At 42.8% G+C, this 22,719-nt stretch overlaps 1 protein-coding gene across 4 annotated transcripts in view; it reads left to right on the plus strand.

Moving 5' to 3' along the window:
• shisa7b (shisa family member 7) overlaps positions 1-22,719 on the plus strand; it is a 56,365-nt gene that overhangs the window by 26,551 nt on the left and 7,095 nt on the right. For 2 of the 4 annotated variants that reach the window (XM_062056655.1, XM_062056656.1), the window contains exons 5-7: positions 1,194-1,333; positions 16,775-16,843; positions 22,108-22,332. In XM_062056655.1, the coding sequence (XP_061912639.1) occupies positions 1,194-1,333; positions 16,775-16,843; positions 22,108-22,332 (434 nt within the window). The remainder of the gene's footprint in view (positions 1-1,193; positions 1,334-16,774; positions 16,844-22,107; positions 22,333-22,719) is intronic. The other 2 variants (XM_062056657.1, XM_062056659.1) reach the window with 2 other exon arrangements.

Below are 22,719 nucleotides of genomic sequence, written 5' to 3' on the forward strand. Positions count from 1 at the left end.
TATCAGTGGTACTTTAAGTTTTATTAATTTTTTACTTTTTTTTACCTTAAAATAATAATAAATAATAATAATATATGTTAAGTTAAAGTGCAAATTAAAATACAACTTTACCACTTTGATCATAATTTTTGCGCTTAAGAAACCTCTCTGACTTTTCTTTCCAGACTTCTTTGTCTGTTTTAGATTGTCATTACTGCCGCTTGTGGTGAAAAGGTGTATTAGAAATGAGTACACTTAAGAGACAGATTATTTTAGAAGCCCTATGGTTAAAAAACACTGGTTTAGATAATATGTATTGGATATGCTTTGGTGTAAATTTTGAGTACATTGTCATCAACAGTCCCATTTTATATTTGTGGAGGCGTTCTCTTTAGATTCCAAATGTATCCGAATTAACTTGACAATGTTAACTGTTTATATAAATATCTTGTAGATGAACGCCACCGCAATTTTTTTCTAGACACAGTCAAAATAAACGTAATAAACTGTATAGATTCACCTGGTCACGACAATAAGTACACATGTCCATTCTCTAATCAATACAGACAATGCATAAAAATGCTGTCTTTAACAGCATTTATGTGACTGCATGTCGCACGTCTGTGCTGTGTGCATCCCACTATTAATAACCAAGTAGAAACGTCACAATGGTGCCGTATTTTCCCATCTGAGTTATTTTATAGACATTAAGGCAGGTGGGGCATAAGACGAGAAGGAATAACATACAAAACTCCAGGCAGCAGCCATAACATTGTCACATCTTGAAGCAGACTGGGGGAGGAGCTCCTACCATCTGGCTGATAGCTTAACCTAATGTCCAAATAAGTACGTCCACCTTGCTGTGATATCACAAAGTATCCAGACTGCAAAACATCAAAACTGCGTGCAAGGTCATGCCCAAATGCAATAACCTTATGATATTTTATGAGTATATAACATTGAAACAACATGAAAAGCAGAACAGAAAAGACGAAAATCATCCTAAATTCCCTTTAAGAATGATTTCATGGCAGCGTATTCAAAAAGTCTCCAATAGCAGCAGAAAAGGTTGCCTGGGTGTCTGAATACCTGCTAAACATAGCAACAAAATCACTAAAGTATAGAAAACATTTACGTTGTCATGTAGCTATTCCTGCATATGACTTCCTCAAATGGCTCTGGTTTTTCACACTCTGGTCCATCTTGTGTGCCAGGTCGCTGGTGGACATCTTGCGCCACCAGTCGAGTCCCGTGCAGCACGGCGAGAGAAACAACAGCGCCATGCTGACCACCTCTGATGGGCGCACTTCCAAAAACAGCTACACGCCCATACTGCAGAGCAAAGACAACCGCAGTGAGTGACAATGACTATGTTTGTTTTTTGCATATTTATGAGGCAAGTAACTTCAAACAAGTATTCTAGTAATCCACAACTGGACTCTTCCTGTTTGCTGACGTTTCGTCTATTATCCAAAAGGCTTTGTCAGTTGTGAATTTTAAGGGTGGAGTCTTTCAATTCATGTCTCTGGTGTGGGTGGTCACAACATGGTTTTTGTTTTAAATAAATGATAAATGGGTTATACTTGTATAGCGCTTTTCTACCTTTAAGGTACTCAAAGCGCTTTGACAGTATTTCCACATTCACCCATTCACACACACATTCACACACTTATGGCGGGAGCTGCCATGCAAGTCGCTAACCAGCAGCCATCAGGAGCAAGGGTGAAGTGTCTTGCCCAAGGACACAACGGACGTGACTAGGATGTGTTGCGTTTGACCAGATGTTCCTCCAAGTGGGATGTAAAACGCTGGTCAGTCCCAAGTTCCTTAGATGACATATAAACTGAACTCAAAGGTACCACCAAGCACAGTATAGGTATTTTGTAATTTATTGTCAAATATTTGAGAATAGAGACCAGCCTCGAACAACACATACAAATGCGTAGCCCAAGTTGATCTGGCATTCCAAAGGAAAAAGCAACTCTTTTCACACAAAGAAAGCCCCCATCTCTCCCCCCCCCCTCCTCTCAACACTGATAAGAAGAGAGACTTGGGGGTTGTGTTCACATTCCTGATGGTTTACGACCCTGTCTAAACAGGCAATCTGAAGACAAAGACAAACTGGTATACAGAGTATACATGGAAAAATATGAGCTGATTCAAACATGATTATGAATAAAGAAATAACTCTTAAACATATGCATTATCCACAATCCCCCTTCAGATCTTATCCAAAAGATCTCTCCTACGAGAGCAACACCTCTAAAGCACGCCCTACATTAAAGTAGGTGCTGTTTTGGTTTTCGAGCAAGCTATCGATAAACAATCAAACCATAGTTACATGGGAGAGAGAAGGAGGGAGTCAACGTCAATGTCGTCATTGTCAGGGAAGGAAACTAACAGTCCCTGAAAGTCACCACTATGCTTGACCCCCTTCAGTGACATAGCAAGCCCAGAACCAGGGTGGGGTTGACCTTTGACAGCTCTAACAATGATGCGGGTGCATAGAGACCTAGCACAAGGGGCGATAAAGCAACCGCAAGAGGCTATAATGGCCAAGAAAACTCTAATGGAGACCAGGACAGACTTAATTAGGTCAGTCCACCTGCCAAATGTGCTTTGGAGCCAATCTTTAAAGGGGTCAGAGACCCCTGAAACTTCAGTAAGTTCCTTAGACAGGGCCTGGAGGCCCTCTAAGGCCCTCTGAACTGAGCCATCGGGGGCAGTGTTGTTAGGAATGAAGGTACAGCATTGGTCACCAAACATTGCACACACACCTTCTTCCTTGGCTAGGATGCGGTCAAGGGCTATGCGGTTCTGGATGGCCATGAGGGAGGTCGGGGAAAGTTGTTCAGCAAGTCCCTCAACGGCGTCACAAGTCAGGTTGGTCAGTCTCAACAGATTATAAAAAACATAGTTAATGCGTTCTACATGTTTAGTAGCAGTCACAGGGAAAATAGCACCAATGATAGGAAGGTTCTCGAAACCTGCACAGGATTCACACCACAATTTGTGTTGTGAGGGGACCCCTCTTGGTTGTCCAATTGCATCAAAGTAAACACCATCAGGGTTTCTCATCAGATCAAAGGAGCCCTTTACACTCCTTCGAGATAAAACATGGCGGCGTCGGCGAGAACTTAGAGAGGCCGCTGAGACAGGAGTTACAAGGTGAGTTAATTTGGTACCCACTAGGGTGAGTGGGGTCACCAGTCTAACCATAGCACAAAGCCCTACGGATAACGTTGGGATTCTAATGTACAATCTGTGCTCCCCACAGTACCAGAATAAGTCAGCTCGTGCCCAAGGGCCTATCCTTGAGCCATCTATCAGTGTGGTGCACCAGGAAGGGTTAATGTCACCCAATTTGTTGGGGGACGAAGAGGGTCCTTTGAATTGAAAACACGTGTAATTCAGCTTTTGGGCCACAAATGGAAGAAGTCGGGTGGAATTGTCAACAGGAGGGTACACACTAGCCAACAAATCGCACCCTGGTGGCGTGGGTTCAGAGAACAAGGAAATAAGACAGTTTGAGCCATTTATGTCAGTCAACTTAAAAGGGGCGGGGTAAGTGTGGGGAAAAGGACGTCCAGCGGAACAAGCAACACAGTCACCCAGGTTTTGTCTCTTAGCTATGCTAGTCATCCACCTGAGCCATAGGTTGCCTGCACCTGCTCCTAAGGTCAAAGCTACCAGGCCTTCGGTGGTACTTTGGGTGCTACAGAGGGTGTAGAGGTAGTTAACGCCCTCTCAAGGACATTCATTTTAATAATTCCTTTAGAGTCTGTATCAGTCAGGTCAACCCCCAAAACAACATAAAAGGGACGATGGGCACCACTTACCATAGTATGTTGTCTGCTTCCGACACCAATGGTTCAGGGTTGAGTCGTAACAAATATAGAGGTTATTACCACGGTAATAGCTATTGTGTCCCCCGTAATTAATCACACTGCATAGGTCAAATAATAAGTCTTGCTATCCCCTTTGACCCAGTCTATTTAAAGTCCGCTGTTTGTTCTTAGACACTTGTCAGTCACTGTCGTCAGGAAGGAAGAACTGAGACACAAAGACAGTAGAACACGCCCAAGCACCAGTTCGTCAGGGAACACTACCGGGTGTAACATCCTGCCTTTCGTCTATCAATATCCGAGTAATTTAGGTAACAAAACGGGGATAAACATCAAACTTTTCACTTAATGTAACGACACATGTAGTTATGCTGAAAACAAGCAAGAGAAATTGGATAACTTCGAGTATAAAGGCTGGTCTCAAATAAGGATATACAATATAGAAGTTAAAAAGAGTAATATAGGTAGAAAATCTCTCTCTCAGCGTCGTCTTCTGGGCTGTAGGATTATGTGTGTGTAATTAAAGCCTCGCTCTTCTATGACCTAGAGGGGGAGAGGTTACTAGCACAATCACCCCTTATGTGTGTTACTTCGTTAACACACACACTAAAAATGAGTCGTTTTCTGCTCCCGTTCTTCTTCAGATGCCTCAGGCTCAAAAGGCGCTGCTGGGGGGTCGAGTGGGGCAGATGTAGTGGCGATGTCAGCAATGACATCCGCTGGTAATCTGTCAGGTTCTTCAGCAGGAGTGTAGAGGGAGAGGTGGTACCAGGTGTCCCCTTTACCAGCTAGTCGAAGGGCGTGAGACGTCCGTTCCACGACCTTGAGGGGACCAGTCCACCTGGGCTCCGTCCACTTGCGTTTGATGACCTAGATCTTGACCCTCTCAGCGGCCGGAAGGGAATCTGGAGTGGCGGGCTGTCATCCTCGTATCTGTACAGAAGAACTGGCACACAAATTCTGCATTTTTTGTGTAAAATACCATTTTGGTTTTACGCTGAGTCCTCCTTCCATGGCGGCTGCTGGTCCTGGGCTGACCTGTAGTAGAATTTCTGACCTTTTGACCTATATTTCTTGTCTTTTAAGAATGTCCGCTCATTTTCAATTCTCTTGTATTTTGTGGCATTGAATGGACCAGTGGTGGGACAAAAGTGAATATTAAGTCGTGCCAACCTGTCTACAGAATGTGTTGACTGTCTAAAGGATTCGAGTTGTTATGGAACAGATAGGAAAAACAACAAGACATTGACGCATTTAGATAACAAACAATGACGCACAAGAGACAGATAGGAAAAACAACAAGACATTGACGCATTTAGATAACAAACAATGACGTACAAAAGACATATAAAAAATGGCAGAAGACCGGAACTCGACAGTGATTTTGGCTTGTGTGTGTCTTGTTGGCTCCGGAGTAACATGTGGTCTGTCTGCACGGCCAACTTAATTCAACCTGCACTTCTGATAATGGGTAAATGAATTTGTTGTACTAAACTACTTTTGTTGCCTGTTTAAGCTTCGGACAATCCACTACAGACCTGTATGCAGCTCATAGGGTGAAAAACTCAAAGGGCGGTAAAACAGTTTTATTCACGGACCTTCGAATGATCATTAACGCTAATTGCAACATGTCAATCCAATTAAATTTGGTCTGTGCACAGATTTTAGCCAATTAGTTTTTAATGTTCTGGTCCATCCTTTCAACCTTACCTTGGGACTCAGGATGGTACCCCAAACCTGTGTTCTAGTCCGAAAGCCTTTTCGACCAAGGCTAAGTGAGTTTTTTTATTTTTTTTAAATGCTTGCCGTTGTCTGACCTAATCTTTTTGGGGAAACTAGGTCATTAACAAGTCATTTAATTACTGATGTTGCATCCTCTTTTGAGGCTGTTGTTGCTTCCGGCCAACCACTGTAATTGTCAACACAAGTCAGTACGTACCTTTTCCCTTGTACCGTATTGATCATATAAGTGAAATCAAAGACTATACATGGTTCACCCTCACCTCCTCCATATTCTAAATTTGATCTACTTAACTACTATCGATGTGTAAAATCGTTATTTTCAAATTAAAATGTAGTTATAACTTCTTACCCACGGGAAAAATGTTAAAACTATGGAATGTGTCAGAGTCGGATTATTGTCGATTTTGTTCCAAGGAGTCTGTATCCACCCTCACTCACCCCCTTCTGTTTCTGAAAAAGGACTGTTAGTCATACTATCACTTTCAGAAACATCGAAGAAAAAGGTCAGCTAATAGTCGAGTAGCGGAGGACAAGTCATGTTTGAAGTCAGTGATAGTCTCTTTAGCCTCTGTGGTCCACTGGGGGGTGTTGTTAGGGTAGGGGACCCCTTAGCAATATCACCAATAACTCAAACTCAACTAAACCCTAACTTTTATGTAACTTATTCAATATGGTGAAAGTAACAACATATGCTCATATTTATATTGTCACAAATACAAGAAAAATACTACCCTTATGGCGGATGCTTTAGCAATAGTATTTTGAAATTTTACCACACCTGGTGGCCCCAATAATTGATTAAGTCAAGCTCATGTTGTAGAAAGTCGAATGATGCGGACACGTTTGTTACTGAATACTTTCTATCAGACTTCTGCCATGGCAACTTTGTGTATGTAATGAGCAACTATAATTATTTGATATGCTTAAATGTGTAATGTGTCGTTTTAGCTCAGCTGTTGTGTGGCTGCTAGCTCCTCGTAGCCTACAGGTGTCTAAAGTGCAGCCCATAGTTATGTGTTTAACACAACTATGTGCTAAACCTAAACAATTGAAAATGTGGTATTTGGGTGTCGGTGTAATGTTTGGCAGCTACGCCGTGTCTTATCATTGCACCTAAGTTCTTTGGTTTTGTAGGCAAGACAGAGAGCAAGGGAACAATGTGGGATACTATTGTGTCCATCTTATACCATGCTAGTTGTTTCAAAGATAGGTCAACATGAGCAACCACACCTTGAGTTCCAACATATATAAATATACAAAGGAGTCAAAGGTCTCCTGGTATGAGTGTCTAACTGGTGATCATAACATATGGCGAGTCGGGTGGCAGAACACACGGAAGCATCTCAGCCAGTCAGGGTTTTCACTGTTAGAGCAGTTGGATGTCAGCCATTCCTGTTGTTTCAGGCTGTGGTAGGAGCCTTGGTAGTGGTGTCGCAGCTTGGTGGTTGAGCCGTCAGGTAACACCAGGAATGTTCCTTCTGTGCGATTTGAATGTCAGGGTACAGTCTGTAAAGGAGGTCCAGCAATCTGAACCGGAAGTGGTTTGGTGACAGGTAACCTTGTGACCCCAGCGAAGCCTTCGACCTTTAAAGAGGAAGCACACAGTTTCTTTGGTACCTCTGCATTCAGAATCGAATGGGTGGCGCCAGTGTCAATCACGAACTGATAACATTGTCGTTGACACTCATGTCCAGCAGGGGGCCAGTCTGTATCTCCTGCTGGGGCTCCTGCGGTGGGCGTCCTTTGCCACGCTTTTGTGTTCGTTTGTTGGCACTACGGAACCTTTCCTGTCGAAAATGTTCGGACAATCACGACTCCAGTGACCAGGCTGGTCACAGCCGAAACAGTTTCCACCCCGGACTGGCTTTGAAGCACCGTGTTGTCCACCACCCGAGTCCAACCGTCTGGTCGCACGTCTGTTGAGGATTCTTTCCTCCACCTGTTGGAACTCAGAAGCAAGGTCACCCAGTGCTGAATATACCCTAGCTGATTTTTTACTAATTAGTTCTTTTGACCTTTTATCTTCAGCGATCTGTAAATTAAGGAGTTGCTTCCTTGCTGCTCTGTCATTAGCCTTATCATCCTCATCTTGAGGAAAGAGACTGCGCATAGCAGTAGCTATGTTTGTAACGTATGGTGTTATCGGTGAGGTCGAAGATTCAGCCATTAATCCTGCTTGTTGTTCTGTATTTTTGCCATCTTGTGTGGAAACACAACGATACAAAATGCCTCTTAAAGTGTGCTACGGAGAGAGTGTATCCTGCTGTTAGCTTGTCTAATGTGTTGAGCCAAAGACTCCCACCTTCAGACACAGGTGGAAGTTTGTCAACAATGGCTTGCATGTCTGCCACAGCAAAAGGCTTATATTGAAATCTGCCGCTATTATCAGGAAAAAGTGGATATGCGTGTCCCTCCAGCTTTTTTTTTTAAGCGTGTGTTGTATGCATGTGGTTCATGTGGGTGTTGGTCAATGTAGCCTTCCATTGAGCCATTAACAGTTACAGGAGACCACAAAGTCTGGCTCTGTTGTGTGTTGTTCAAGAATGTCTGATGTGCACGTGAGAGACTGTCATCTACTGGGGGAGGGCATTTGTTTATGGCAACAAAATGGTCTGGCGTGTAAAGTGAGGAGTTTTGCGTTGACTCATGCATTATCTGCTGTCTAGTAAGATTAGGCATATTCGGGAGGTTTTCCGCTGGGTGGCTGTTATTTTGGGGCTTAGGCACCAGAGGTGATTTACACTCAGGAGACAGCGTTAGTTTTGGAGGAGGGTTCAATCTTAGAGAGGCTGTGTGAGCAGCGCCCTCACTTGTCACAGGAGTAGGGGGCGGTGGCCTAGTCAAAGTCTGGGCGGGTCGTTTGAATTGTCTTACGCATGCGCGGCAGACAAAAAAACAATCAGTCAATTCTGTCTTTAATCATCGGTTCTTTTGTTGCATTTCGTTTTTCCACGTAATCCCCGTTTACTTTTATCATACGCCAAACTCTTAAATTCTCTCCCTGAGTGTTCCATTTTCACCAGCGCACACACACACACACACATGATCACGCGCATCCAGCACACACACACACACATGCACGTGTAAGCACTCACGCACACACAAGCAAGTGCCTACGGCCCTACGCACACACACACATACACACACACACACACACACACACACACACACACACACACACACACACACACACACACACACGCACACGTAAGCACTCTCTCTGCGTTTCACTTTACCATAAAACTTCCAGTTACTTTTTTATTTAATTTTTTATTTTACCAGACGTTTGAGTTCACAACTTTTCGAGTATTGTAAACTCCCTCTTAACCCTTTCAAGGAACGTTCTCTTTTCTTTTTTTCTTTTTTTTTTTTCTTCTTTTTAAACTCTACCTGCTAATTCCATTGTCGACAACAGTGCATTCAATTGATTATTAAACAGTAATGATTCATCACATTTTCCCCAGCCGTCATCACATTCTTGTCTGTCACACTCCTTGTCCATTGTGTCTATTTTTCCTTAATTTTAGCGCACACTAAAGTGTCGCCGGGACCTCACAACCAGGGAATCTTTATTGTATTTATTACAAATGGCCTCCAGCCGTGGAATTTATCATATGGTACAGAAGGGCCTCCTCCCGTACGATTCTTAATTTTAACGCACACGTTAATGCCGTAGGGAACTCGCAACCAGGGAGTATTTATTGTATTTTACAAATGGCCTCCAACCCATCCTTAGTTTGTGTGCACATAAAGATGTCACAGGGATCTTACAACCAGGGAGTATTTACTGTACCATATGATGGGCATCCAACCCGTTACTCTTTTAGGTGGCGACCAACAACCCAGGGTGAGCCACACCCAACTATTAGTTCACTCGTCAATGAAACTGCCCGTCACGGTAATCGAGACACAATGACGTGAGTTGACCACTTATTTACAATTTTAATGCAATGGCAGGCTCGGCAAAAATGCAATCAATCTATCAAAATCACCATTCTGTGTCTGGGGTACAAAGCAGTGTTTAACTTACAGACTTCTGGGCAGACTCCTAATGCAGATTTTATCTAAAAAGAAAGGTTCTTCTTACCTTGAATTATGTTTTGGCCATGTAAGTCTGTCCAGAAGATTGCAAGAGAAGGTCCAATTGTCAGCGTGTCATCCCGGACGAGCCCCCAAATTGTTGCGTTTGACCAGATGTTCCTCCAAGTGGGATGTAAAACGCTGCTCAGTCCCAAGTTCCTTAAATGACATATAAACTGAACTCAAAGGTACCACCAAGCACAGTATAGGTATTTTGTAATTTATTGTCAAATATTTGAGAATAGAGACCAGCCTCGAACAACACATACAAATGCGTAGCCCAAGTTGATCTGGCATTCCAAAGGAAAAAGCAACTCTTTTCACACAAAGAAAGCCCCCATCCCCCCCCCACCCTCCTCTCAACACTGATAAGAAGAGAGATTTGGGGGTTGTGTTCACATTCCTGATGGTTTACGACCCTGTCTAAACAGGCAATCTGAAGACAAAGAGAAACTGGTATACAGAGTATACATGGAAAAATATGAGCTGATTCAAACATGATTATGAATAAAGAAATAACTCTTAAACATATGCATTATCCACAGATGGTAGAAGGTGGGGATTGAACCCCAGTAACCAGCAACCCTCCGATTGCTGGCACGGCCACTCTACCAACTTCGCCATTGTTGTTGTTGTTGCACAGCAGGTCGTTCACCTGATTGGTGGCAAAACAGCTAAATAGTGGCCTCTCTTGCAGTGGAATGAGACAATCAAACAAAGAACTGCACTTTTTCGTTCACAATCATTATGAGAGACAAGAACACGTGTCTTTTTTTAAATTAGGATTTTAAAGATGATGAAAAACGCTTGGAAGATGCAGCTAATGGGTGTCACCATTGAGCCTTCAAAGCCCTCTAAAACAACTTCAAAACCCTCTATCAATATGTTATATACACACTGCAGGTCTATATATAATGTAGTAACAGACACATTCATAATATTATGTAATAATGTTCAATATTTATCATATTCTAATCATTTTAATAATTTCCGGTAGTGACTTCTTCCGCGCATTGATTTCTGTTTCCATAACAGCGCATGTCCGACTTCCAGTGTGTTCCTACTTCCGGTTACAAAACGCTTGTATGCCTTCCAATCATGGCAGACTTGGTAACAAATAACGAAGACGAATAAAGATTGACAACCTTATCTTTTTGAAGCTGAATGAATGAAGGATTAACTACCGCTTCTAGAAGTGAGCACGAAGAAGAAGAGTGAGACGTTGGAGCAGACAGAAGCCGAGAGAGTAAGTAAGTAAGTAGGTACATTTTATTTATAAAGTGCTTTTCACAGATAAAACCACAAAGCGCTGTACTAAACATAGGTGAAGTAAAACAACAATTCAATTAAAACAACAGGGGCAACATCATAAAAAGGATACAAAGTGGATTAATATTGATAGTTAAAAGGTGCATTAACTAAAAGCTTTACTAAAAAGAGAAGTTTTCAAATGTTTCTTAAAAGTGTCAACACAGTCAAGATCACGGAGGGACTGGTTCAAATTGTTTCAGTGTCTGGGAGCTATAGCCTGGAATGCCAGGTCTCCACGGGTTTTAAAACAAGTTTTTGGGACCCTGGCCTGAAGACCGGAAGCTGCGCCCTGAAGAGTAGGGGCATAGCAAGTCAGTGATCTACTGAGGGGCCCCACCAGGCAATGCACCAAATGTCAGGACCAAAATCTTGAACTCAATTCGGAATTTAACTGGAAGCCAGTGAAGACTGGATAAAACCGGGGTAATATGGGCTGTTCTGGGTGCACCAGTCAAAAGTCTGGCAGCCGCATTGTGTACAGTCTAAAGTCTCTTTAGCGTTGACTTGTTGAAAAGAGAATTGCAATAGTCAATACGAGATGAAATGAAAGCGTGAATGATCATTTCGAGGGCCAATTTTGACAACAAATTTCTCACTTTAGAAATATTTCTGAGATGATAAAAACTGTTTTTGGTCAGTTGACGGCAGTGACCCTCCAAAGACATGGACTGATCAAACACAACCCCAAGGTTTCTGAGAGTGAGCTGAAATCGAATCGAAGCTGCAAATGTGGAACTTAAAGCCAAGCTATTTCGACATAAATGGTGTGCTTGCCCATGATTAACAGGAAAAAAGGTCCCTGGCCAGCTGGACCAAACAAACAACTGTCCATCGAGTGAGTCACACTTTAATATTGCTTGTTATTACAACTACAGTACATACACTGTCTGGCTAGCTGTGTACAAACAGAACATGAAATGTGGGCTAATACTTTACAGATGCTGTGATATGATTGTTCATGTTTTTCAGTCCGTTCAGATTGGTGTCTTATAGCATCGCGTTGTGCATTACAAACTCAAACGTGTTTCGGGTTGAGGTAGAAGCTAGCAGAGGTGTGGACTCGAGTCACATGACTTGGACTCGAGTCAGACTCGAGTCATGAATTTGATGACTTTAGACTCGACTTGACAAAATGTAAAGAGACTTGCAACTCGACTTAGACTTTAACATCAATGACTTGTGACTTCACTTGGACTTGAGCCTTTTGACTTGACATGACTTGCTACTTTCCCCAAAACCTAAAGCTTAAAAAGTTATTTGGGAGCGCTCCGTAACTTTCATTTTGTACGTGTCTGTCTATCAGCGTGTGTGCTGCGTGTCAGCGTGTGTGCTCTCAGTACAACAGCCAATCAAATTAGATCTACATTGTTTTCATCACACAGCATTGATCCATTCAAATTGCAGGACAACCAATGAACAAGAGTTGTCAAACAACGCGCCAGTGAGAAAGATTTATACCAAAGTTGGTTTCGTTCGGGTATAAAAACTACGACTTGGTCAACGAATTGCCGTATGCAAATCACGCAGTTCGAATATTACAGACGGAGACGCAACAACTTCCAACTTCGTTCGACATTTGAAGTTGCACAAAGAAGGGTAAGTTTTGAATGTAAGATAACGTTTATTGGCTAAGTAACATGACTTTTATTTGCTGTGTAGTTAAATCAGTGAGGCTGTAAACTCACTGCTAACGTCATAACCATAGACATCTTATAAGGGTACACAGCAGCGAGCGCTACTGCCTACTGGCGCAGACGAGACGCGGGGCCGCCATTTTAGAGTGGTGATCCGCTCCACTCAGTGCAATTCATTTGGCAGGAGCAATGAACTGTCAACGCATTTAATTCATTTTACCTCACTGAATACCACTTATTTTCACGCGCTTTTCTGTCATACGTGTAGCTATGATAACGGACACATGTTTTATTATTCATAGTTTGCTTAACAGTAATAGAATATTCTTATACGCTATAAGTGACCAGACGTCCGAGATTAAAACTGGGAATATAATCCCAGAGAAGGGGGAAAAAAACGGTCAGCTATTTTTAAATTGAAGAAACAATATGATTACGTTATATATACATGCTACATAAACAATGTATGGATACATTAGATATCTGTATATCTTATAGACCGTATCTCTGTTGCTGCAGCAGCAGAGAGTTTATTCTGTCGTGACACTTTGTATTGATATTTTGTATTACATTCTTCCCTTAAATGATCATGTTTACAGTGATTGTTATATATGTATTTTCTATGTATGTCGCTTTGGATAAAAGCGTCTGCCAAATACTTAAACATATATAAACACCTGAAAGTCTTTATATCAGCTAAAACCACCAATCTGTTTCACTGGATTCAGAATAAAACCAAATTCTGTTTTACCCAACAATGTTAGTATTTGAATATTGTTACTTGAAGACTTATTCCTGGTTACAATTATACTGTTAAGAAAGTATTGTCTTATATTTTGCCTAAAATGAGAATGCATCATAATCAATGGCGGCTGGTGAATTTTGTTTTAGGTGGGGCAGAAAGTTTGTAAACCAAACCCCTGTAGGGGCGTCATCCTCCCCCAGAAGATTTATTTGTGATTTTCACATACAAATATTGAAGATCGTTGCTCCTTCTCAACTCTGTGGTAATGTTATTTTCATAAAATACAACCAATAGTACATTAATGTTAAATCTTACTTGTGAAAAGTAATCCCCCGATTCCTATTTTCAACAGTCCGCTCATTTGAGCAGGAAAACGCTGAACACCAGCCCGGCATCTTTGTTTTCTACCTGTCAACTGTCAGTTTAGGCTGCTCGCCGGCTCCTCATCACCACTTCAAGATGCAAATTGCTCGCGCGTCACAGCAACCAATATTGCGTCTACTTATAAGATGTTTATGGTTATAACGTCATTTCAAACACGGCAATATGTTGCGTCCACTGCAGTTTGCTACCTTATTCATACTTTTTGTCAAGTGATTTTTTAAGCAGGGTTGCATGAGGTACCTATACATAACGTTACGTTAGTCAATGTATCACACACAGTAACATAACGTTAGACGGCGGTCAGCAGCACCGCATATTTTAGCCACCTACAAAAAGACAAACATAATCAAATAAAGGTCAGTTAAAATATATACTATATTAAGAATATGTGTACATATTGCATAGGGCCCTGACATCTAAAAAGTACAACTCTGTTCATTGTTATGTTCATGTATTTGTTATGTTTTTCATGTGTACGCACACATCAACACACATACAGTATGAGATGAGATCAATGAGATAAGGTAAGAACAGAATAGAAACTGCTGTGGAACTAGTTACAATGCAATATGCCATGGAAATACAATGTTATAAATAAATGATAAATGGGTTATACTTGTGTAGCGCTTTTCTACCTTCAAGGTACTCAAAGCGCTTTGACAGTATTTCCACATTCACCCATTCACACACACATTCACACACTGATGGCGGGAGCTGCCATGCAAGGCGCTAACCAGCAGCCATCAGAGGCAAAGGGTGAAGTGTCTTGCCCAAGGACACAACGGACGTGACTAGGAAGGTAGAAGGTGGGGATTGAACCCCAGTAACCAGCAACACTCCGATTGCTGGCACAGCCACTCTACCAACTTCGCCACGCCGTTAACACTTTTGTACAAATAAGTACAGTTGCACTTGTTTTTGCAAATGTGTTTATTCTGTAAAGGAATGAGTTAAATGTTTAAAATTGTTTAAACTATTAAAATGACTGGTTAATAGTGCTATTATGAATTGCAATGTCAGTACTATTTTCTTTCCTGCTATTTCAAATGCACTTGTTTTAATAAATAAATACAGCGGTTTAAAAGCATACACAATCTGTGTAAAAATATTAGTCTGTGGTCAAAAGGACTTGAAAGGACTCGAAACTCAAAATGCAGGACTTGTGACTTGACTTGAGACTTTCCAGTCTTGACTTTGGACTTGACTCGGGACTTGCCTGTCTTGACTCGGGACTTGACTCGAGACTTGAGGGCAAAGACTTGAGACTTACTTGTGACTTGCAAAGCAATGACTTGGTCCCACCTCTGGAAGCTAGCTTATCTCTTGCTGTAGTTAGCGTTTACGACTAATACCGAAGCACGCCTATGTGTTAGTACACTAGAAAGAGAGTTCCTCAGTGTTCGCTCTTACACTAACAATGTCGCTACAGTTTGGTTATTTTACAGATTAAGGAAAGTAAATTAAGTATTCTTAACGGTTTTTGAAGGCATTTTTAAAGTGATTTAGAGGTAGAATTGATTGCTCCCATTAGCTGCATTGTTAGTGATGTGCATTTCTGGTTTTGTCATCCTCGTCCGGACAGAAGGGTGACACGGCAGTGCGGCTGGATCAAAAGAGACGTCGAAGACGCTTTACTGAACCAAAAGTGTCTTTATTAAAAGCGAGCGTCATTATACAGGACTGCAGTTCCTGGAGGAGGTCAAGTCAAGAAAATTAGGCACTCCCAACTTGGAGAAGCCAAACCATCAGTTTTTATATTCCTCTTTCATGTCTTTGGGTGTGTGCTAAGTCAGGACAGCACACCCTGACCATACATGGAGATGTTCGTGTGTAAGTGTCTGGAAAACAACTGCTTTAAGTCATAACTTAAATATTGACATTGAGCTAGACATGTAGTCTCTTCTCAAGGATAGGGCTATCACTTTTGCATTACAAAGTCCCAATTAGGGCCTCTTTCCTACGAGAAGTGATTCAATCCACCTGTGAATATCAAACTAAGGGGCCTTATCTTATTATGTGCTCAAACTGAAATACCACTATTCAATTAAACTTGGTGGTTGGCTTTCTCCAAGATAAATATAAACATTCACCATATGCAATAACATAATATGAGTTAGTTCAATTGCCAATTTGTTTTACAGCATTTACTGTAAATGGAAACAAACAAACAGTAGCACTGTTTGTATTGTAAATCTACTGTTGTTGTTTTTACGGTGTATTACTGTAAATGGAAAAAGGATAACATTTTTTTTTTTTTTTTACGGTAACATTTTGGCACCTGAGCTACCAGTTTTTAACCATAAAGATAATTTGTAGTGTACAATTTAATGGATAACTTGCTTCTTAAAATCATGGCTCAAGATGATATTTAAGTATTTATTTCTATTTTACCACCCAAAACATTTTTGGAATGTATGATTATTAGATAAAGCTTTAACTATAAATTGCATACAGTAAATGTATAATTTTTTTCTGCCAAAATGAAAAGTGGATTACATATAGTAGGAAAGATGCATAGTAATTCCAGGCTTTTGCGGGCCACATATGTGGCAGGCCAGATTTGGCCTCTGGTCCTTAAATTTGACACTTGTGGTTTACAACAATGTTCTGACATCGCTAATCCAAAGATTGTCTCATTCCATGGGAAGAGTTACCGCTAACGGCCTATTGCTATGCAGGACAGTCCTAACAACAACCCTGTGGTGACCACCCCATGCGGACACACCCACCAGACAAATAATCTTGTAGGGATTATTATTCCCCTGCTAAACAAAGTCCTGATAATGATTGAAAGCTTTGCCGCTTGCTTGTCGAGACGTCTGTGTGTCGATGCAACACGCCAGCGACATGTTTGCTTGCGTCTTCTGTGGTGTCGCCACTAGTCTGTCTTGTCAGCGCAACAACAAGCTCGCTGGTTTGAGCCCACCTGGCATCGGTGTCACAGGTGGACGGTAGGACGAAGAAGGCTCACTCCAGGAGGGATTGTGTGTCTGCGTTCTTCTTGTCTCTGGAGTGCTTGTCCCATCAGTTTGTCAGCTCTGCTCTCTTTGCAGCTGGAAACTTGCTCCACCATTTTAACCGGCAGGGCTCTGCTTCCAGTCCCAAACACTCTGCTACCATCGGTAAGCGTCCTGGGCCGTGCCGGTGGCGACATGCCGCCTGGCAGGACGTTGGCGGGCCCTCCCCCTCATGTCTGTCTTGTTGTCCCGCGCCACCGCCAGCACAACTTTGTGCGGCGGCCGGCGCCCGTTTGCTCGACAGCGGTTGTCTGGTTCGCCCTCTGCTTAATGCCAGTCTGCACCCCCTCTGACACCTCCCCACTCACTCCATCACAGTCTGTTTCCAGATGTGCCCCCTTCTTCCTCCTCCTCTTCCTCCTCCTCACCTTCCCACGTGTATCGCTGACGTGCTCATGTGCTTCAAGCCGACGCTGCGCATTAACAAGGGCTGACTCTGTTTCCCAGGCAACAGAAAAGCAATGCAAGCACACGTTTACTGCTCACGACCGTCTTCATACAGGACAACATGGACATGTTCATACGTTGGCGTGCATGGAAATACTGTATAGCCAACAAAGCATATCAAGTACATAAGCTGCAAAGTCATTGACTCGCCTTCACTGTGAGACCATGTACTTACTTTTAATTAATTAAGTCACACTTTCAGTTCATTGCCGTTTTCTGTAAACACTCGTAGTCATCCGGACTTAATTAAAGAAGCAAATTTGTTCCGCTAAGGAGTTCACTCACAAATCTATGGCTGGGTCATAGTTGTGCACTTTCGTACTTGGTGCATATAAGTGCGTGCACACTGGGTATTAACGCAAAAAACAGTTAATCAAAACGGTAAGTGCCACCTTCCCTATGTTGCAGAAGGGGAGAGGTTAACTGAAGTAGTTGCAATTCACCACTAAAAAGGAAAGAAGAAGTTAAATGTTGCGTTCGTCATATCCGTTTAATGGATTTTGGACAGCACTACACTGTCAAAATTTGCACACTCAATAGTGTCTCAAAGAGAATACATCCATCTGGGGTTAATTATTAAAGACAATTTACTGTATAAACAATATAAATTTGAACAGAATCGGTGACAAAGGGCAGCCTTGGCGGAGTCCAACCCTAGCTGGAAACGGCTCCGACTTACTGCCGGCAATCAATCAATCAATCAATCAATCAATCAATCAATGTTTATTTATATAGCCCTAAATCACAAGTGTCTCAAAGGGCTGCACAAGCCACAACGACATCTGCGGTACAGAGCCCACATAAGGGCAAGGAAAAACTCCCAACCCAGTGGGACGTCGATGTGAATGACTATGAGACACCTTGGAGAGGACCGCATACACTACCGTTCAAAAGTTTGGGGTCACCCAAACAATTTTGTGGAATAGCCTTCATTTCTAAGAACAAGAATAAACTGTCGAGTTTCAGATGAAAGTTCTCTTTTTCTGGCCATTTTGAGCGTTTAACTGACCCCACAAATGTGATGCTCCAGAAACTCAATCTGCTCAAAGGAAGGTCAGTTTTGTAGCTTCTGTAACGAGCTAAACTGTTTTCAGATGTGTGAACATGATTGCACAAGGGTTTTCTAATAATCAATTAGCCTTCTGAGCCAATGAGCAAACACATTGTACCATTAGAACACTGGAGTGATAGTTGCTGGAAATGGGCCTCTATACACCTATGTAGATATTGCACCAAAAACCAGACATTTGCAGCTAGAATAGTCATTTACCACATTAGCAATGTATAGAGTGTATTTCTTTAAAGTTAAGACTAGTTTAAAGTTATCTTCATTGAAAAGTACAGTGCTTTTCCTTCAAAAATAAGGACATTTCAATGTGACCTCAAACTTTTGAACGGTAGTGTATGTGGGTGACCCAATGCGGACCAAGCTCTGACACTGATCATACAGGGAGCGCACCGCCACAATCAGACAGTCCGATACCCCTTACTCTCTGAGCACTCCCTACAGGACTTCCCGGGGGACATGGTCAAATGCCTTCTCCAAGTCCACAAAGCACATGTAGACTGGTTGGGCAAACTCCCATGCACCCTCAAGGACCCTGCCGAGAGTATAGAGCTGGTCCACCGTTCCACGACCAGGACGAAAACCACACTGTTCTTTCTGAATCTGAGGTTCGACTATTCGGCGTAGCCTCCTCTCCAGTACACCTGAATAGACCTTACTGGGAAGGCTGAGGAGTGTAGTGCCCTTTGCCACCGATTCTGTTCATCATTTTTATGGACAAAATTTCTAGGCGCAGTCAGGGCGTTGAGGGGATCCAGTTTGGTGGCTGCAGGATTAGGTCTCTGCTTTTTGCAGATGATGTGGTCCTGATGGCTTCATCTGGCCAGGATCTTCAGCTCTCACTGGATCGGTTCGCAGCTGAGTGTGAAGCGACTGTAATGAGAATCAGCACCTCCAAGTCTGAGTCCAAGGTTCTCGCTCGGAAAAGGGTGGAGTGCCATCTTGGGGTTGGGGAAGAGATCTTGCTCCATGTGGAGGAGTTCAAGTACCTGGGAGTCTTGTTCACGAGTGGGGGAAGAGTGGATCGTGAGATCGACAGGCGAATCGGTGCAGCGTTTTCAGTAATGCGGACGCTGTATCGATCCGTTGTGGTGAAGAAGGAGCTGAACCGGAAGGCAAAGCTCTCAATTTACCGGTCGATCTACGTTCCCATGCTCACCTATGGTCATGAGCTTTGGGTTTTGACCAAAAGGAGAAGATCACGAGTACAAGCGGCCGAAATTAGTCTCCTCCGCCGGGTGGCAGGGCTCTCCCTTAGAGATAGGGTGAGAAGCTTTGTCATCCGGGAGGAGCTCAAAGTAAAACCGCTGCTCCTCCACATCGAGAGGAGCCAGATGAGGTGGTTCGGGCATCTGGTCAGGATGCCACCCGAACGCCTCCCCAGGGAGGTGTTTAGGGCACATCTACCGGTAGGAAGCCAGGGGAAGACCCAGGACACGTTGGGAAGACTATGTCTCCCGGCTGGCCTGGGAACGCCTCGGGATCCCCCGGGAGGAGCTGGATAAAGTGGCTGGGGAGAGGGAAGTCTGGGCTTCTCTGCTTAGGCTGCTGCCCCCGCGACCCGACCTCGGATAAGCGGAGGAAAATGGATCGATGGATGGACGATATAAATTTGGCCGCCGATAGAACTTTTAACACTATCATTATATCATGATAAGGCATGTTGATGACATATTCTACTGTAGCTTTGACAAATTTGTAGCGTGTCAAATTTGTAGCGTGTCAAATTTGACTGCGACAAGCGTAGGAACCCCGCGTCCTCAACGCAATGTAGCGTCCTCTCTGGCAGCTACTGTCCCTCCAGAGTAAAGGAAAGCCACTTAAAATCTGTAATGCTCGCCTCCAAAGCAGCAAATACAGTAACTTTCTTACAAGTGTCATCCCTATAGAGGACGAGGAGTAACTAAACATGCCATAAATACACCATAAATAAGCTAACCGCAAGCTAGAGCTTTTGACCGAGACGAAGGCAGGCAGGTGGATAAATAAATCGACAATAATGATACAAAGTTAAATATCAGTATATAGTTGATACAACAGTGGTTAGATTTTTTTTTTTTTTTTTTCTCTCAAAAAATCTTTTGTTATTTTTGTTGTTTCCAAACTCGGGAAATAAGTCCCTAGACAGAGGACGGTTTTAAGTGAAAAAACCAAAGGATTTAAATCAGAACCAATAATTGAGAGAACACAACCACTTTAGTCTTTCTTCCTCTTCATCACTCCACTTTTGTGTTTATATGAACTGCCACTCATGTTAACTTCGCAGTAAAAATGCTCATCTAGCTTGTACTCTGTTGACAAGTGACTGATGGACCTCTGATGACAATTTTACCCAGAATACACATGGAATCTATATCGTCCATCCACTTGTAAATTTGCCCCTTGCAAACGGTCTTGTCAATTTTTAACAACCATGACTTATCCGGACTGGGGAAACCTAAAGCCCACATATGTTTAGCACGCTCATTGGTGGTGATCACAATGAAATTCTTAGCATAAACTAAGCGCTTCCGATCCTGAGCCGCTGAGGAGGTTCCCGCTCCAAGCTCCCTTTGTAGCTCCCCTCCTGTCTGATTATAATTGTAACCAAAAATGTAATCATTCAAGTATCTTAAAACATTTCGGTATCAGTATTGGCACTGGTCCAACCCTGTAATTACTTGGTATTTGACCAATACCACAATTTCTAGGATCGCCTAAAACTAATGTAAATTGTCCAAACAACAGCAGAATAAGTGCTTATTATATTTGAACAGAAGTGTAGATAGATCCATGTTACAACAGAAGGTAACCAAACAATAACAGTCAATTAGCAAGAAGATTGATAATATTTTTGAGAAAATTATACATTATACATATGTTACAGCATACTTTAGTTGCCTAGTTAGGGGCTCTTGTAACCCGTTTTAAAATGTTTCCATTATCATTTATATGCCAAATAATATATTGTGATGTATATCGTTTTCGCTAATGGCTTTAATATATATCACAATATAGATTTAAGACCATGTTGCCTTTCCCTATCCGTCCGTACACTTAAACAAGTATACTGCATATCGTTCCATTTATCATTTATTTGTAGGTGCATCTATTTCGAAAATGCACTGCACACCATTTTGTGTAAACATACTTATGCACTTGAAAGAAGTGTGGCACACTTACCCTAGTGTGCACAGTGTACTTGTTGTAGCTAATGTAAAAAAAACTAAAACAACTTTTCTGTTCATGTCATATGAGCGCTAAGCTAGCATTGCTTTTTGTCCTCTGCTTTATGCGTGTGTGTGTGTGTGCGTGTGTGTGTGTGTGTGTGTGTGTGTGTGTGTGTGTGTGTGTGTGTGTGTGTGTGTGTGTGTACGTGTGAGAGAGAGAGAGAGACACTTAACGGCAACATCATGGGCTCTCATTGGCCATTACTGTCAAAGAGCAGCATGTCCAGCTGTAATCTTAACAAGATTGCGATACATAATTGTCAGCAGGCATCGATTTCTTTTGGCTGCCAGACAGAAAACGACCCTAAACAGCGTTACGCAATTCTTAATAGTCACTTGTGTCATTTTGATCAAGTCATTGACAAAGTGTGCTAAGATTTATTTTTAATGTTGTGTAGCGCCGCCACTGACAATGCACCTACCTGAGTGTGTGTGTGTGTAGTGTGTGATGTAATGAATATAAGTATACATGTTGCAAAACAGCACCCCTCCCCCACACTGCTGATCTTACATAAGCAATCATTTTAGTATGTATCGATCCACACGCTGCATTAATGCGACTGCACACGTCTGCATAGTGTGGTTGCCACGGAGCTGCCGGGAGACACTTCCTGTTCATCACTCTGTCAATCCTGTCTTGTCTTTAGAGCGTGGGGCCCGCATGAACAACACCCCCCAGCTCTCGTCCGGCCCCAAGCTGATAGCGAGCAGCAGCAAAGGTGGCGGCGGCGGCATCATGGGCGGGGGGATGAGGCACAACAGCAGCCATGCTTCCTTCTCGCACTCCTTCCACAACTTGGCCCAGCTGCCGCCGTCCTACGAGGCCGCCATGAAGCCCGAAATCAGCCGCTACAGTTCGCTGAAGAGGCTGGGTGAGTCGGGGCGGGAAATATGACATATTGTTACATGTTTATGGGGACGGAGGATGTGTCATCGTGTGGATGAAAAGATGGGTGGAGGAGTCAGCAGGGTGTAGGATGAGGCGAGGAGGGGGAGGGGCTGGATGGGCCTTGACAGGAAACATCTCTCACCCACTGATTGCTGAGGACTGCAGGTGGGGGCAGGGGCCAGTGATAAATGTGTGTGCGTGTAACAGTGTTGAGGTGAAAGCCTTCATTGGCTTGTTATATAAATATTTTTGCCTTCGAACGAGCTCGTCTCGCTCCCTGTTCTACCAAACCAGCCACAGTTCGTTTGAAGGTTCGGACGTTTTCACCCCACTGTGTCCCAAGTGTGTTGGGGGGATGAGCCATGCAACA

This window comes from Entelurus aequoreus, linkage group LG08, assembly GCF_033978785.1.
Source record: "Entelurus aequoreus isolate RoL-2023_Sb linkage group LG08, RoL_Eaeq_v1.1, whole genome shotgun sequence".
In the NCBI taxonomy this organism is placed as follows: domain Eukaryota; kingdom Metazoa; phylum Chordata; class Actinopteri; order Syngnathiformes; family Syngnathidae; genus Entelurus; species Entelurus aequoreus.